Source organism: Epinephelus fuscoguttatus, linkage group LG9, assembly GCF_011397635.1.
Source record: "Epinephelus fuscoguttatus linkage group LG9, E.fuscoguttatus.final_Chr_v1".
NCBI classification, from domain to species: Eukaryota; Metazoa; Chordata; class Actinopteri; order Perciformes; family Serranidae; genus Epinephelus; species Epinephelus fuscoguttatus.
The window spans coordinates 15162704-15178905 of NC_064760.1; the positions used below are offsets into that span (position 1 = coordinate 15162704).

Here is a 16202-nt window from a genome sequence, read left to right on the forward strand (position 1 = left end):
CTCCAGCAAATACAAGACTGTTGAATAATGGAGCTGAGATATGATGCATACAGCATACGCCCCCGTACACATATTTGAACAGACACATATCCAGTGTAACTGACAAACCAAACTGCATGGGGGCTAATTAATTTGTGTCACTGAAAGGTTAAGTGTAATGTATCACTCACATCTTTTTTTAATTTTATCAACCATAACCGTCATTTTCATATGCTCACGCCTACATCCTTGCAAAGCGCAGCATGTGGATAAACCCATATGCAGCGATGGAGATACATTCAATCATACATGAATGTTGCTAATGCACGCAAACCTCTCCGCAAACCTACACGGATTATACAGCGACAAAGCCCTTCAAGGGTGCAGGGAAGCTATTGTGCTCGAAGCCTTGTTTCCTCAGAGGAGAGTGCACAGGACGAGGGTATTTACAGTTTATTATGCAGATGCCATCACTAAGCACTCTCATGTAATGCAAATGCACACACACATACGTGCTCGCAAACCCATTTAGAATTTAGCATGTTGTGCTGTCTCGGAGCTTTCATTTCATTTGTGCGTAATGCTGCACATCAAAGGGATTTCTGAAGCACCAACATTGTGAATACATCAACAAGCAAGTAACTGAGTGCAAAGAAATATATAAATAATGCACACCTGAAAGAAAGGAAGATATCACTGCACATATGGATGTATGAGAGCCTTTGAAGTCAAGTTTGGGGACACATTTCATATCTCTTACCAAGCTTTAGTGGGTCAGGAAGACAAAAAAAAAAAAGCTGGGTCATGAGTGAGCTGCAGCCCGTAATGGGTTAACTTCCTCTCTAGTTAGATGAGGAAATGGGAGGGCACTGTGATGTCACTGCTGAAAGAGAAACTAAAAGGAGCAAGAGACGCATGCTTTTACTCCTGTTACAGATCTGAAAGAGTTAGAAAAACCTGCACATACCAGGTAATGTTGTCATTTCTCATGATTGCAGTTTCTATTGTTAACTAGTTTATTTCAGTGATATAAAAAGCAGACAGCAGTAACTTAAATGCTTTAATTCTGTCATTATTTCACATGATATTTTCCAGATATGGCTGCTGCTGCTGCTGCTTGTAGTCTAATGGCTGAGGAGAATTTTCTGTGTTCCATCTGTCTGGATGTGTTCAATAAACCGGCTTCGATTCCCTGTGGGCACAACTTCTGTCTGGACTGCATCACAGAACACTGGGACAATAACGCCACTGTATTTCAGTGTCCAATATGTAACGAGAATTTCCCCAGTAGGCCTAAGCTTCGGGTTAACACTTTCGTTGCTGAGATCGTTGCAAAGTTCAAGGCAACTGTTCAAGACAAATCTCGCAGTGCCCCTGAGGAAGAAGGAAATGGAGAGGTGCTCTGTGACACGTGCACAGGGGCCAAGCTCCCAGCCGTCAAGTCCTGCTTAGTGTGTTTCTCCTCTTACTGTGATGCACACCTGGAGCGTCATCAGAGAATTCCGGCCATGATGAAACACAAGCTCATCCACCCGGCTGACAACCTGGAGAGCAGGATGTGCAAGACGCATGACGAGCCTTTTGAGTCATTTTGCAGTGTGGATCAAATGCTTCTATGCGAGTCCTGTGAAAGACGTGAACATAAAAGCCATAAGACGGTGAGTTTGGATGAGGAGGCTCAATTGAGGAAGACCCAGCTGGGAATGGAGAAGAAACGCACAGATGAGATGATCCAGGTGCGTCAGCAGAAAATTCATGACATTGAACTCTCAGTGGAGGCCAGCAGAAAGAATGCAGCAACGGTGCAGTGGTACAACGCACACGTGATGACTGCTGTGGTGGACTACATCAGAAGAAGCCAAGCTGAGCTCACAGAGGTGATTGAGATGAAGCAAAAAAAAATTGAGAGAGAGACAAAAGGCTTTGTTGAAGAACTGGAGGGAGAAATTGTGCAAATAAAACAGAAAAGAGTGCAGCTTAATCAGGTGTCACTCAGCAACGATGCCTTCACGTTCCTCGACAGTTTCCTGTCTCTTACAATCACTCCGCCCCAGGTTAAGGACTGGTCTAATGTGACCTTTAACAGTGACGAGTTCACTGTGAAGGAAGCTTTGGCCACGCTGGAGACAACAGTGCGGAAAGAAATAAGGTCGCTGTGTGATCCTGACTTGAAAGAAATGCAGCAACATGCAGTGGATGTGACTCTGGATCCTGACACAGCAAACCCTCAGCTCAGTGTTTCTCCGGATGGGAAACAAGTCACGCACGAGGACAGGAAGAGGAATCCCCCAAACACACCTGAGAGGTTTGAAAATGTCCTTAACGTCCTCGCGAAGGAGGGTTTCTCCTGTGGAAAGTTCTACTATGAGGTCCAGGTTAAAGACAAAACAAGCTGGGATTTGGGAGTCGCAAACCAGTCCATCAACAGAAAGGGAGATATAAGACTGAGCCCCATGAATGGATACTGGACTATCTGGCTGAGAAAAGGAAATGAGCTTACAGCCAATGCCGGCCCTGCTGTTAACCTCTATGTGCGGGAGATGCCTCAAAAGATCGGGGTGTTTGTTGATTATGAGGCGGGTCAAGTGTCCTTCTATGACGTGGACACCAGGGCTTGCATCTTCTCCTTCACTGGATGCACCTTCACCGAGAAGGTCTTTCCGTTCTTCAGCCCCTGTGCCAACGACGGCGGCAAAAATTCAGCCCCCTTGATCGTCACTCCTGTCAAACGCAACAGCTGAGTTCCTGTTTTGTTTTTCTGTGTGTCTGAAAGAAAAGGAGACAGAGCGAGGGCGAGGGACTTGGAGAGAGATCACAATGGTGGAGCACTGAAAGGTGTTTATCTGTGAAACTCCAGCGTGTCATTCTGTTACTCCCATCCATCAGTGTCAGCGCCATGTGTCACTCTGTGTCACCTGTCACACAGACTGTAGATCTCCGACTGAATCCACGTACAGCCATCAGGACATTCACCACACACACACTCACACACACATGCACAGAGTGACGCAGTCATACATCTCCCTGGGTTACAAAAAGAAATCTTTATGACTTGGCCATTAATTTTGATACTCCAAAGCTGCTCCTGCCTGCCAACATACCAACGATGGGTGACATTTACAAATATTTTATTGCACTTGTTTAGCGCTGCTTGGAGTGCCACACATAAAGACTGTTTACTTATGATATGATGAATGGTACCTTTAACTGGTTGAATTATCATTGTGTTTAAAAAAAAATAGACCATTATGGGATAGAGACAGCATATCCCAAGGTGACACCAGCAATGGAAAATAAATCAGCACTTCTTTTTCCTATTAAAACCATTCAGAAAATATTAAAAGAAATCAAGGACTCCTATTAATCCGTTCTTCTAATGTGGCTCTAGATGACAATTACTTTTCTGCACCAATTAATGTTATTAAGTTGAATGTGTAGTTATTGAATGGATCCGTCACAACACTGGAGCCTGACTGGCACATAATGCCATGTCCTCTAATTAAAATCAGCCAGACCTGCTTTCCAAGTTCAAATGCAGCAAATCAGTGTGATTATGAGAGCTTTAACCAACTGTTTATTGAGCAAAGCCAGTTAAAGTCTGTTTGTTTGTCAGTGGGTAGCATTTAATTCTGTTTCTGTTTTTAGAGTTGTGTGTATGAGTTTTTTTTGAGGACTGTTCTCCCAAGAAGAACGACAGCACCAGTTGTGTCAGCAAGTGCCTCCGCAGTGCCAAAGGACTCCAGAGACAGTACTAATTATGGCGGGAGTAAAAGAGGAAGTCTATTAATGCCATTTTTTTTTTTTTTTAACTATGATTGTTCATACACCTTAAAGAGTAACTAAAACACAACCAGTCACAACTTCCTGCAGTGAGCGCAGCTACACTGAGAATATGTTTCACACAATGTAAGATGTTTATTTTATTTTCCAAATGTAACAGGATAGTTTAGGGAGCTGTTTGGTTTGTAATGTGTACCGAACCAAATATACCGATACAAATGTGTGTATTGTTACATCCCTACCATCTACCTTTATACATTGGTTTTCAGCTGAAAAAGTGATTTGGGGGTTTAGTTACTCTTTAATCATGTGTTTATTACTATAACCAAGACAACTAAGGTCTCCTAACCAAGCTTTGCCAAGTTATTTTGGGCCTAAACCTTACTAAACCTTAATTCAACACTGATCTGTAATAGTTTCAGAGTCGCTTGTGTGTGTATGATTTGTCGTATGTGTGAAGTCACCACGGTTTTGATTTTCACAGATGAATTAAGTTGTCCCAATAGAGGACACAATGTCATTTAATGTGCAAGTCTTGTTTTGCTTTTATTTTTGTCATGATGCTAGTCTCTTGAGCATGTGTCTCTTAAATGAGGTTGTTATAATCTCATCTACACATAAAGTAGCTGAAGAGCTTTCGGAGGCAGATTAGAGGCAGTCAGATTGGCCCGCTGAATGTTGCACTATTAGGATGCCAGAGCTGAGAGACCCCACACTGGGAAAATGAGAGTGTGGAGTTCTTGGATAAAAACCTGGTATTGCATCTCAATAATGTCTATAAACAACAAACACCAATTTCCCTTCAATGATTGTGCATTTTAGTAATAAGTAAGGGAGGTAAATAACAATGTCAAATCAAAGCGGACCATGTAATCTGGTTGGGGGTTCTCAAAAAATAGAGTTTAAGATTGTTGACGTCATGTAAGGAAAACAGCCAAAAGTAGGGGTTCCATCTTCGCACTAACGTTTTGCTGCTGTTCTCTTTCATATATCCATATATTCATATATTTCATATATCTCTTTTCCATATATCTGACTTTTGGACTGTTGGTTGAACAAAACACATGATTTATGAAGATGTCACTTTAATTGTCTGTTCTTTTGAATATGTACAAATCATTCACCACATTATTTGATTTGAAAATGCAGCCCTGGTCTGTATCCTGTATGGTAACTGTGTTGGATTTACCTGAAAATATCTGATGTTTATTATGTGATTTTTGACTGAAATGCAGTGACAGTAAAAATAATAAAGCTTATTTAGGAAGTGACAAACAGTAATCTCCTTGATTTATTCATCTGGACCGCACACTTGATAAACACCCACAACAATCTAACAAATCCTGCCAATAGAAAAAGACACTGAACGCTGAATTACTTCAATATGCAATTAAAGTGCATCTGTCACTTTGAGGAATATAAACACAAATTACAGACTCTCTTGACAGCCTGAGATTCCCACAACATACACTTAGCAATTTTGTAGCCACCACTCACAAAATAGTCCATTACGTTTCCTCCCCAGCGTGGTTTGAAAAATAATGTTAATTCTGCCTTTTCACAAACAGGGGAATGAGCTTTTAATGATTTGAAGCTTATAATTGCAAAACATATCTCAGGTAAAAACAGGCTATCTGCAGAATGGGAATATAATATGGCAGGTGTTTATGAATAGATGGTTTGTGTTTACGTCATGTAAGACAGCTTTGTGTTGCTGTTAATGGTCAGTGATGGAAAAGCTGTTTTGACCTTTTACTTTATTAAAAGTAGAAATACTACCATGTGAAAATGTAAAAAAAAGAGCATCCACAATTTACAGAAGTATATTTACAGTACTAAACGAACTCAGGTAGAAATGATCATCTCAGAGTATAAAGTACAGTGTAGTTGATTGTAATTTCATCTCCACCAGCTATACCCTAAAAAGGCTGTTCACACAATAATCCATCTGTAAGTAACTGTGGAATAACTGTAGGGGTCCTACACTGTTTCCATTTCAAATTTCCAAACTATTCCAGACTCAAATTTTCAGACTTGTCAGTATATTTTTTCTGACCATATTTGATATCTGATTACAAATAGCCAGGCTCGGAAAACTTGCATTTACCCACTGTGGCCGCTCAGTCCACTTCTACGCAGAAATGTTCCACTGTCAAATATCTCAAACGGACGATGAACTGATGCTACCCGTACTCATATTATTTTACATAATCATATATTGCATAATTAATATACTATTATTGTTGTTCTCTCCATATTTTTTAGTCTGTTTTCTAAATGATAACCAAAAAATCAATTTAAAAAAGTTAATTTAACTTTCACAGCATCTGCACAGCCTTGTCTATTGACTGTGTCCATGGAAACAATGATGAACGCAGCCATAAAGGTTTCTTAATCTAGAGAAATTAGTCAGTACTTTTCTAATAACTACATCACCGCATAACTTACAAATGTTCAGTAGGAGTTTGCGTCTAGTCCATAAACAGGATAAATAATCGACGTGGCTACCGTGATATCACCCATTGGTTTGTGTACTCCCATTCTGGAGCCTCGAGTTTGCCATTTTGGCCATTACCATCCTGGTTTTTGGAGCCAGAAGTGACCGTATTTGGGCGAGAGGCTGGCGCTGTAGAGGAGTGAGGGGTGGATCTGACTGAGAAGCCGAGGACACTATCGGCAGACAGCCTGTCACTCAAAGTGGCTCGCCCTTAGTGATGCATCACTTCCGTGTTAGCTCCATTTTTCAGGCTCGGAGGATGCTGCTTAGTTCAGTCACACACCATACTTCTTGCCTTATATTCAACAACATCAAGCTTATCTGTTACGCAGTCTCACACAGTGGTAAACATTTTAGCTGTGCTGGCTGCCTGCTCCAAATGCTACAGTATGAAAAATAGGCTGCTTGTATGGTCAATTTATTTTTTTAGAAAAGTAGGGGTAATAGTCTGGAGACACAAATACTGTTTCATATTTCCTTTTTTTCATATTTATCCAGACCTGGAAGCTATTAAAATCAAATGCTAAACTTTTCCATACTTCATAGGAACACTGTGGTGGTGTGGTGTTAAAGTATCAAGTAGCATTAGATTGAAAAACTCAAGTATAAGTACCATAAAACTGTACAATTGTAACTGCAACACTTCTTGAGTAAATACTTACAGGAGTTAACTTTTACCACTAATAAATCAGTCAGACCAGAAGTTGTTCTTCCAGCAATAATCCACGTTTACTTTACCTTAATACTGTTGACCAGTGACCAAGCAGCTATAAAGACACCTACCTTTATTTACAGTTCACTCAGCCTTCCTCAAAATTGTTATTATGGTGGCTCTTAGAAAGGCTAATGCTAGAAACACACTTTTTTTTTAAACATTTTTTCTTCTTTAGAACACATGTCTGAAAGTATAATTTTGCTGCTTAATCATCCCAGGCTGAATTATCTGCAGTAACAGCCTCAGTTGTGGTTTCAACACAGTAGCTCTACTGTATTTCAAATGTGCTCCAGTCGAACACTGTCATAGAAACAGGCTCATTATAAAAGAGGCTTCTCAGCAAAGACAGCAGTCTGAGGCTTCTGTCAAGCAACAGTTTCAAATTAAAAGCACAGTCCTGGAGAGCGCACTGTATTGCTTCTGGTGCAATAAGACAGGTGTTGATTTGCGAAGCTAACCAGGAGCACATCGCATGAAACTGCTATTGATCCAGTCAATGGGTGAACTCATGCTCCTCCAACACACCAGCAGCTGTGTAACTGCTCACTCTGCTCACTTTCTTTTGTTAAAATCACAACAGAACTGCAAAGAGAAGACCATCGTGGACTGCTGTGAAATGCTGATACCAATGAAAAAATGGATAATTCAAGCAGTTTGTACAGGGACCCTGAGGCAGTCTTTGTTATGCACTGTGAAAAGAGGGAAAAGTGCAAGAGTGAATAATGGAAAGTGTTGTATCTAACTTCTGTATAGATGAACCATCTATGGATTTTGAGACTGAAAAGATGATAATGTGTTACACTACCTTCATTACACACTTGAAAAATATTTTCTTACTCAGTACTATAAATTTAATAACAATTGGTGTTGCATGGTTGGGATATCAACCTATAGAGCTTTGAACAACTGACCCTTCCTAAGTCCTGCACCTTTTCGCTCTGTACTCCAATAAGAGTTGCACAAGGTTGGAACAGAGCAGGACTTTGGTCAACTGTCCCTTTTCCAGTTAAACATAGATATGCTATGTGCCAAGCTTGTCTGTGTTGTAAAAGAAAACCAAAATTTGAAGATGGTTAAAAGATGTGGCCGAGTACTGTCACAAACTTTCTGTACACATTATATTGTATACAGTCACAGGTTAGCTAGTGTTAGCAAAATGCTAGCAAACTAGGTAGCTAACAGATAGCTGCATCAAGAGAAGTTCGCCTGAAGCGAGATCACCAAAGTCAGCCAGGTTTGCTTCCTCCTTAGTTCTGTAGTAACGTTATCTGGAGAAGGACAGATAGGTTGCTGATATATTTTTGACATGACATGACTTATCATGAGCCAGATCCAGGCTAACGTTTCTCTGTTTATATTACCTCTATAAGGCTGCATAAAAAGGGACCAACGTTAGGTCAGCACCATTGTCTGGAGTCAGTATAAATACAAACTACTTTCATGATCTGAGCAATGTTGACTGAGAGTCTTATCATCCTCGGTCGGTCAGAAGATTCAATATGTGTCTTTTTTTTCTTGTTCATAACATCCTTCCATCACATAGTCCTTGGGTTTGCCTCTTGAAGCTATACTGCCTGATGCCAAGAAACTATCTGATAACAGCAGCTAGCAGAATTGCCATGTTTCTTTTTGTCAAGCTTGTCCAACTTGGGAACTAAGGAGGGTGGGACTCGTGATCTCATTACGGTGGTCTTTACAACAGTCTGTTAATCACCACCAATAGGTTTGATTTTTTCAGCCTTAAAATTAATCCCTTACATATGCAGACAGGTTAACTCAATAATAATAACTCAATAATAGCTGGCTCTATGAATATCAGTGACAGTTGATCAATCCACCACTTGGTCAAAACTAAAACACTGAAACAACTTTCAGATGGACTGTCATGAAGTTTGGTGCAGATATCTTTGGTTCCCAGAGGGTATATCATGGTGACTTTGATGATCATCTGACCTTTTATCTTGCGTGACCATGAGGTTAACATTTGGGCTTTTGAGTTCGATGTCTTTACAGCTATCGACTGTTGGAGATTGGAGACAGACATTAATGGTCCCCTCAGAAGTTTCCATTTGTCCTGGTTTATGACGAAATACCTACAAAACTAATGACATTATGCTTTGTTGTTGGTGCTAATTAGCAAACATTGGCATGCTAAAATGATAATAAATATGGTGATCATAGTAGAAACAATACCTGCAAAACAGCATTTATATCAAATGACAACTTAACACCCAGTGGTGTGGAGGTGTGGAGAATTCTGGAACATCTCAGGATGGAGAATTTGGATAAACTGCAGAGCTGTATTATTTGTTTTTTTTGTCAATGTGTTAGATCATAAATACAGTCTCTGAGTACACCGGTCTGGGTAATTACACCACCTTAATGAATAACAGTATGAGAAAAATACAAGAATATCATGTGGTGTGTGTGTGTGTGTGTGTGTGTGTGTGTGTGTGTGTGTGTGTGTGTTTCAACAGGACCACATGCCTTTGTCCTTCACTATGTGTATCTAATGAAGTGCCAAATGTAACGAGATAAATCTATCCATTAGAGTCCCTTAACGAGACTAAATCCACATGGCTGCTAATGAGTCGGTGCTCCATCAGTCGTCCTCAGAGGGCTGGAGGATCTGACTGAAGCTGGAGATGACCCGGAGCCAGACAGAATCACACCCTCTAAGCCAGTAAATCCACGGCTCCAGCTGTTGCAGACCTCCATCATTTAGCTGCCAGTCCTTCAGGGAGTGACTTCAAGTTAGCGAGCAGCTACAACAGATAGAGAGTGGACTCATAGCCGGCGCAGGGAAACACTAATCATCTGTAATCATTGATCTGCCATGACTGTGCCATAGTCATTAGCCTGATGCAACATTGCTCTATAGAAGTTACTTGTTACTGGGCTATCATTAGCTTTAAACACATGTTTTCTACACAGGCACTACATGCTGTGCAACAGCATGTGGTCATGGTAACAGTTCAGGTCTGAAATACTCAAGAAAGTGAAGTTATTCAAATAATAAAAATCCTTAATTTAAATTCTTTGCTTCAGAGCCTTATTTCACTCATGGAAGTATTATATAGCAAACAAGGCCATGTACATTCATCACTGTCACACTAAGACCTGATGCTGTGTATTGACCTTCCAAGTAGAAAATGGAGCAAAGAAAAAGGAAGAAGCTAGAAAGGCAGAATTTGCCAGTAAAAACACCAGAAACCATTAAACTTCTGGGAGCATTTCAATTTGAAAGCTGCTGTGGTGACCCTGCAGCTGCATGGCAGCACTAGCTAAGGGCTAGTGCAGCAACATATGGCTAGTTTGCCTACAAGGACTGGCATCCACCAGTGCCATACCAGTTTTAAGAGACACCTGCCAGTGCTTGGTGGTATCTGTAAGAGCAGCAGGGGTGTCATGCAGTGGATAAGAAGAAGAACTGCAGTGGCATCCAAACAGATTTATATGCCACTGAAACAACACTCATAGGTGTCACCACATTAACATAGCTCATGCCACATCCTTGTAGATTCTGTTTCTACCACTTTTATTAATATGCAGTTATAAATATGCCAACTGAGATCTGGCTGACTTGATATTCTCAAATTCATTCTGGCTTTCTAAACAAGAGTCTACAACCATGCTAGCAGTTCTGTGAGGCTATCATTAGGCACAGTAAACTCAGTTTGCTAACATGCTCACAATGACAATACAGGTTGATGTTTACCAGGTATATCCATGTTCACCATCTTAGTCTAGTGTGTTAACATGCTAACATTTGCTAATAAGCACTACACATAGTTTAGCACAGTTAAAGCTGCTAGGATTGTCATTTGTTATGAAGGTATTCAGTCATAAATTTAGATGTGTCACTAACGTGGCACTCTAGGAAAAGGATTGCAAAAGTCATTAGGACGCATCCTCTGGGAACCACTTATGTCTGTACAATATAAGTAATGTCAGTCAAGTGGTAGACCCAACCAACCAGATCTAGCTGCCATCCTTAGAGTCAACAATGTTATTGAAGTAAATATAGTGATAGCTGCAGCTTTGTAACATCCATCCATTTTCAACTGTTTATCCAAAGCCAAATCGTTGGGGCAACAGGCCGAGTAAAGCACCCCAGACGTCCCTCTCCCCAGCAACGCTTTCCAGCTCCTCCTGGGGGACCTCAAGGTGCTCCCAGGCCAGTGTGTTCTGGGTCTTCCCTCATGCCTTCCACCAATTGGATGTGCCCGTAACACCTCTAACTGGAAGCGCCCAGGAGGCATCCTGATCAGATGCCCAAACCACCTTAACTGACCCCTTTTAACGCAAAGGAGCAGCAGCTCTACTCCGAGCTCTCTCCAGATGTCTGAGCTCCTCGCCCTATCTCTAAGGCTGAGCCCAGCCATCCCACGGAGGAAATTAATTTTGGCCGCTTGTATCCACAACCTCATTCTTTCGGTCACTACCCAGAGCTCATGACCATAGGTGAGGGTTGGGACGTAGATGGACCAGTAAATCGAAAGCTTTGCCTTCTGGCTCAAAGCCCTCATCACTGCAGATGCTGCGCCAAACCGCTGACCCATCTCACACTTGAGTCTACCCTCACACATTTAAAATCTAGATTTTGACATACTGTATAAAAAATTAACATTAGATGTTTAAGAAATGTACAATTGTGCATCCAAGTCAACCAGCAGCTTTGCTATGAACGCAGGCTTGAAGAGTAAAGCATGATTGCACAATTACTGAAAATCAATGTGTGTGGTAGGAGGGTTGTTTTGTTTGGTAATCATCCTTATTTTCCATTTTTGGAGGCAAGGCAGTCTTGAATATATATAGCACACTCTAATATAGGTCAACTGTAAATGCTTTACATTAAATGGACATGAAATCCATTTCCCTGACAATTTCCCTGTAAGGTTTCCTGTTGGTTTTCCTAGAAGCTGCGAGGAACTGCAGCGAGAGGAGTCATCATGATAGTTGTGCACTTATCCTGCTTTAATGGCACCTTCATTATAATAGTGTATTATAATATTGTTCATAACTTGATGAACTGACAGAGAGAAAAATAATGGATAAGTGACTTTGCTCTCTATCTCTAAGATGGAAGGGGAAAAAAGCTGGGTGGCTTTTCCAGTGACAGATCAGATTTGAGCTCCACAAAGGCTTTGATCTTAAGGCTTTCTGACAGGCTTTAATCTGAGCAGACCACACACACACACACACACACACACACACACACACAATCTTTTCATTGAAGCCACACTATATACAAAATGGACTTCATTTATAACCAGCTGTCTGTTTGTGGTTTTGAGGAAAGTCAGTACAGTGACAGTGCTTTAGTGAAGTCTTCCAGAGGACACTGTGGTTGATGAATAACAAGATGGTGTTTATAAAAAAGGAAAAAATAAATGTGAAAACCATGCTAAGCTCATCTGTTTTCCTCTATGCAAAAATTTTGATGAGTCATGCCGTACTGTAACTCTGGGACTCTGCTTTTTATGCCCATTGAGGCTGTTGTCACAAAGGTCGCTTTTCTGAACGTGCCTGCTGCACCTTTTCTTTTATTTATTTTCACTGGGTTCGTTGCGGCAGATGTACGTCTCCTCCAAATTCAGTTTCCTGAACAAAGCAGGGACAGGATGTGGAAAGGAGAGGACATTGAAACAAGAAGACAAAAATGGTAAAAACTGAGAAGAAGGTGAGTTTACTCGTGTTAAGACACCATTGGTTGTATTATCAGAGTGAGACAAAATAACAACAGCAGCACCTGGATGGAAGATAGTAGCCTCGCATCAGAAAAATATGATTTGAGTCCTACATAAAAAGTGGTAAAAGACAAACAGGGGCTGCAGAACGGCCAGGCAGGACCAACTCTACGTTTGAGGGATGCCAAAGTTTGTACACCTCTGCAGCAGGTGTAGATTTACAGGTCACAATATTAGATTAAAAAGAGAGTAGCTGATAGGAGTTATTCAAACTACCTATTCCAAATGTGCGGACATTCTTGTGAGCCGCAATGGATCACGTTGTAACTTTTTGAGCAAGAGACTCTGACACACCGTCCGCCTCAGAAACCCCCTGCCAAAGTGGAGAGCGTAAAGCTAACACACCTAGCCTTTCTAGGTGTGTTAGGATCTGCTTAGCAACTACGGCAAACTGCAATCAAAAGAAGACTGGAAAATATTCAGAGAATTATCTCAAGTGCAACTCAATTTTATACAGTATATGTAGAAGGGGGTCCCTGCTACGTCTCTCTTTGAGCTAAGGGACCCTTGGCCTGAAAAACACTAAAGACTCCTGGTCCAAACAAAGAGGGTGTTGTATGCTTTTCAGACTGTTAAGCCAATAGGGTAAATTTTGCAACCTGTGATATTGGGCTACACTATATAAGCAAAATTTGCTTGACTTAGTATGTTAAGTAACTAATTTTCTGGATTAGCCAGAAACAGATATTTCCCTTTGGTTATTTTATCTGTTGACAATTTATGTTTATTATGCAGGATTTATCCATATAAACCAATCTTAAATACTGTTAAAACTGCCTTTAATGTTTATCCATTCATCTTTGTTTTAAGTTGCTTACTGCTTATGTGTGCAAGAAGGTTTGAGCAAATCAAATCCCAGCATGCACTTGGTGAGAGGCACTGTACACCCTGGACATATCCTGGACATGTTCAGCAATATAAAAGATATATTAATCAGCTCTTTTCTATCATTATGGAGAGACAAGGTATAATTTTGCACTGAAAGGCAATCTCAGCTGCCTAAACCTTTGTTTGTTCAAGCTTTAAAGGAATGGCCCTCGGAGGGTCAGTCCCGTTGTTGACAGGGGAGAAACATTATTTACCTTATATAATTGGTAACGCTAGCCAGCTGTGAGATTGAAAGAAAGATGGGTCGTGTGCAGATTCTTTCCAGGTGGACTACCTTATCACTACCTCTGGGAATTAAATCTATAATAGCACAAAGCACACACAGATCTTTGATGGAATTGTTGGCGACTGTATTTGGCAGGAGAAAAATGAGCCATTTAGCCGGCTAGTGCGAGGTTCCACGGGCCATGTTTGACGATGAGCACCACCAGTGAGTAAGCTGTGCCCTGCAAGTGCTGATATTAGTTAATTTGGAGCCCCTGTGTATCTCTGCCAGATTGTAAATCCAGACCAATTAGTGTCACCCCGACAGATGAAAACATGGAGCAACACCTCTCTGTCTTAAGGGCCCTCTTCTTTCTACTGCTCATAATGCAATTAATTAGAAAGCCCTCCTTTAATTAGACAACACACTGGCCCTGATTAAAATTAGGCTCATTGGGTGAGCTTTTGCACACACACACAGGCAGAGATTACAGTGCATGCATGCACACATAAAGACACTGCCACAGTATTTTGGGCATAGCAGGTCAGTATATGTGTGAGAGCTGGGGGCATGTGAGGTTTTGATTGGCAGGACTGTTGGCATGGTGAGAGGCAGGCGGACGTGAAATCTCCGAAGTGCAGCTTCCTGGTTTTAGCCGGGTGACCTCCAAACAGTCCAGACAAGCAGCACCGCGGGCTACAGCGAGCTAATCAAAAACAGCAAAGACCAAACAAGGCTGCCTCTTTCAGACTGTCTCAAAATAACAGGATTAAAGTTTATCTCTCACCAGCAGTTATTTGATGCTGGTAGCATTTAAATTACATTCCATCAGGAAACACACAACCAGACAAAGTGGGACAGTGTAATTCCAGGTAGGGTCTGTGTAGCACAACACATAATACTATTGGGGCATTACTGAAAAGCCAGAAAGGACAGGTTTCTTTATTCTTTTGTGTCATGATGTTACTATGAGGTAGCACTGTCAGTACCTGGAGGCAGGCTGGTCCTTTTCCTTTTCTTGCTGTTTTCAGCAGTGTTTTCCAGAGAAGGACACTCTGACATGAGCGGCCCATTGGAGCTGTTGAAGTGGAGAGGGTCGTTGTTGGATGTTGGGTCAAAGGGCAGAGCGTTGAGCCCTAAAACATGACAACAGAAAACACGTTAGATGAGATGACACAGCAGTGTACAATCAGCTGTTGTCAAACACAGTGATCTGTATCTTAAAGGCGTGTTAAAGGTGAAAAGATTTTGCTTCCTAGTAGTAGAAAATAACCATTATTTGAGCATATCTGCAGGGATCTGACAGAGCTTTCTAATCAATGTCACTGAGTCATGAAATGTTCCGCATGCTGCAATTTTTGCCTTTCAACATCTGACCTTCTGACATGCTGATTGTTCGTTTTATTGAAACAGGCTATGAAACCATGTTACTAGATTGAATGTAATGGAGGTTTAGACTCAAGTCACATGACTTGGACTGTCACAGATTTGATGACTTTAGACTGTTCTTGACAAAATCAAATGAGACTTTCAACTCAACTTGGACTTTAAAACCAGTGACTTGGCTTGATACCTTACCCTAAGCCCAAAGATTAAAAAGTATGTTCTTTAATATATGTGCCACAAATCAATTAATTTACCTTTATTTCCTGAATCACCTACATTAACGCAATTTATTCCCAGCAATTCGACACTTACTTCCCCAAATCAACTTTGTTTGAAACCAATCCAACAGCATGTAGTCAAGCTACAGGAGAGAACTATGAGGGAATATGAGGTTACGGAGCACCAGTTGGAAAAATGTTACCAAAGATAATTTCATCCGTGTGCAAAAACTATGCGGTGGTCTACAAAAAAATCATACACTGTAAATAAAGATGAACATCATGACAGCTCCCCAAAAGTGAAGCCGAAACATCTTGATCACCCCCTGGTGGCTGGTTGTAGTAGTCAATTCAGTTTTATTTATAAAGCCCAGTAGCTTGCGGGCGGCTGTGTCTCAGTAGGTAGAGCGGGTCATCCACCAGTCGGGAGATCGACGGTTTGACTGGCTCCTCCAATCCGCATATTGAAGTATCCTTGGGCAAGATACTGAACCCCGAACTGGGGGGTGGTAGAAACCTCAGGAAGAGCAACTAAGGAGGGATCCCTCTTCCAATATGGAAAGACGTGCAATAGATGTTGAGTGTATAGGTCATAAAGCCACCCTCTTTATGTTAATGGATGGGTCATGGACCAAACAAAAACTCAAAGTACACATCAAATAAATTGTCTCCAAAGATCATGCTGCTGTATGTTCAAGTGTTCATTTTTAAAATAAGTTTAGTTTTATTTAGTAATTTAATGCTGTAAAAAATGGATTTTACAACATGACTGACAACTGTGTGA

General features: G+C 41.1%; 2 protein-coding genes across 2 annotated transcripts in view; one reads left to right on the forward strand and one right to left on the reverse strand.

Annotated features, from left to right (window-relative positions):
- LOC125894528 (ecto-NOX disulfide-thiol exchanger 2-like) overlaps nt 1-16202 on the reverse strand; it is a 265263-nt gene that overhangs the window by 178358 nt on the left and 70703 nt on the right. The window contains exon 2 of the mRNA XM_049585996.1: nt 14804-14950. Within this exon, the coding sequence (XP_049441953.1) occupies nt 14804-14950 (147 nt within the window). The remainder of the gene's footprint in view (nt 1-14803; nt 14951-16202) is intronic.
- Nucleotides 869-5025, forward strand: LOC125894531 (E3 ubiquitin-protein ligase TRIM21-like). The gene is made up of 2 exons (XM_049585998.1): nt 869-949; nt 1075-5025. The coding sequence occupies exon 2, from the start codon at nt 1077-1079 to the stop codon at nt 2718-2720; it is 1644 nt and encodes a 547-aa protein (XP_049441955.1). The 5' UTR covers nt 869-949; nt 1075-1076; the 3' UTR covers nt 2721-5025.

Bases quoted from the DNA above. Each gene is read 5' to 3' on its own strand.
- LOC125894531 (XM_049585998.1), top strand. From the start codon at position 1,077: ATGGCTGCTGCTGCTGCTGCTTGTAGTCTAATGGCTGAGGAGAATTTT.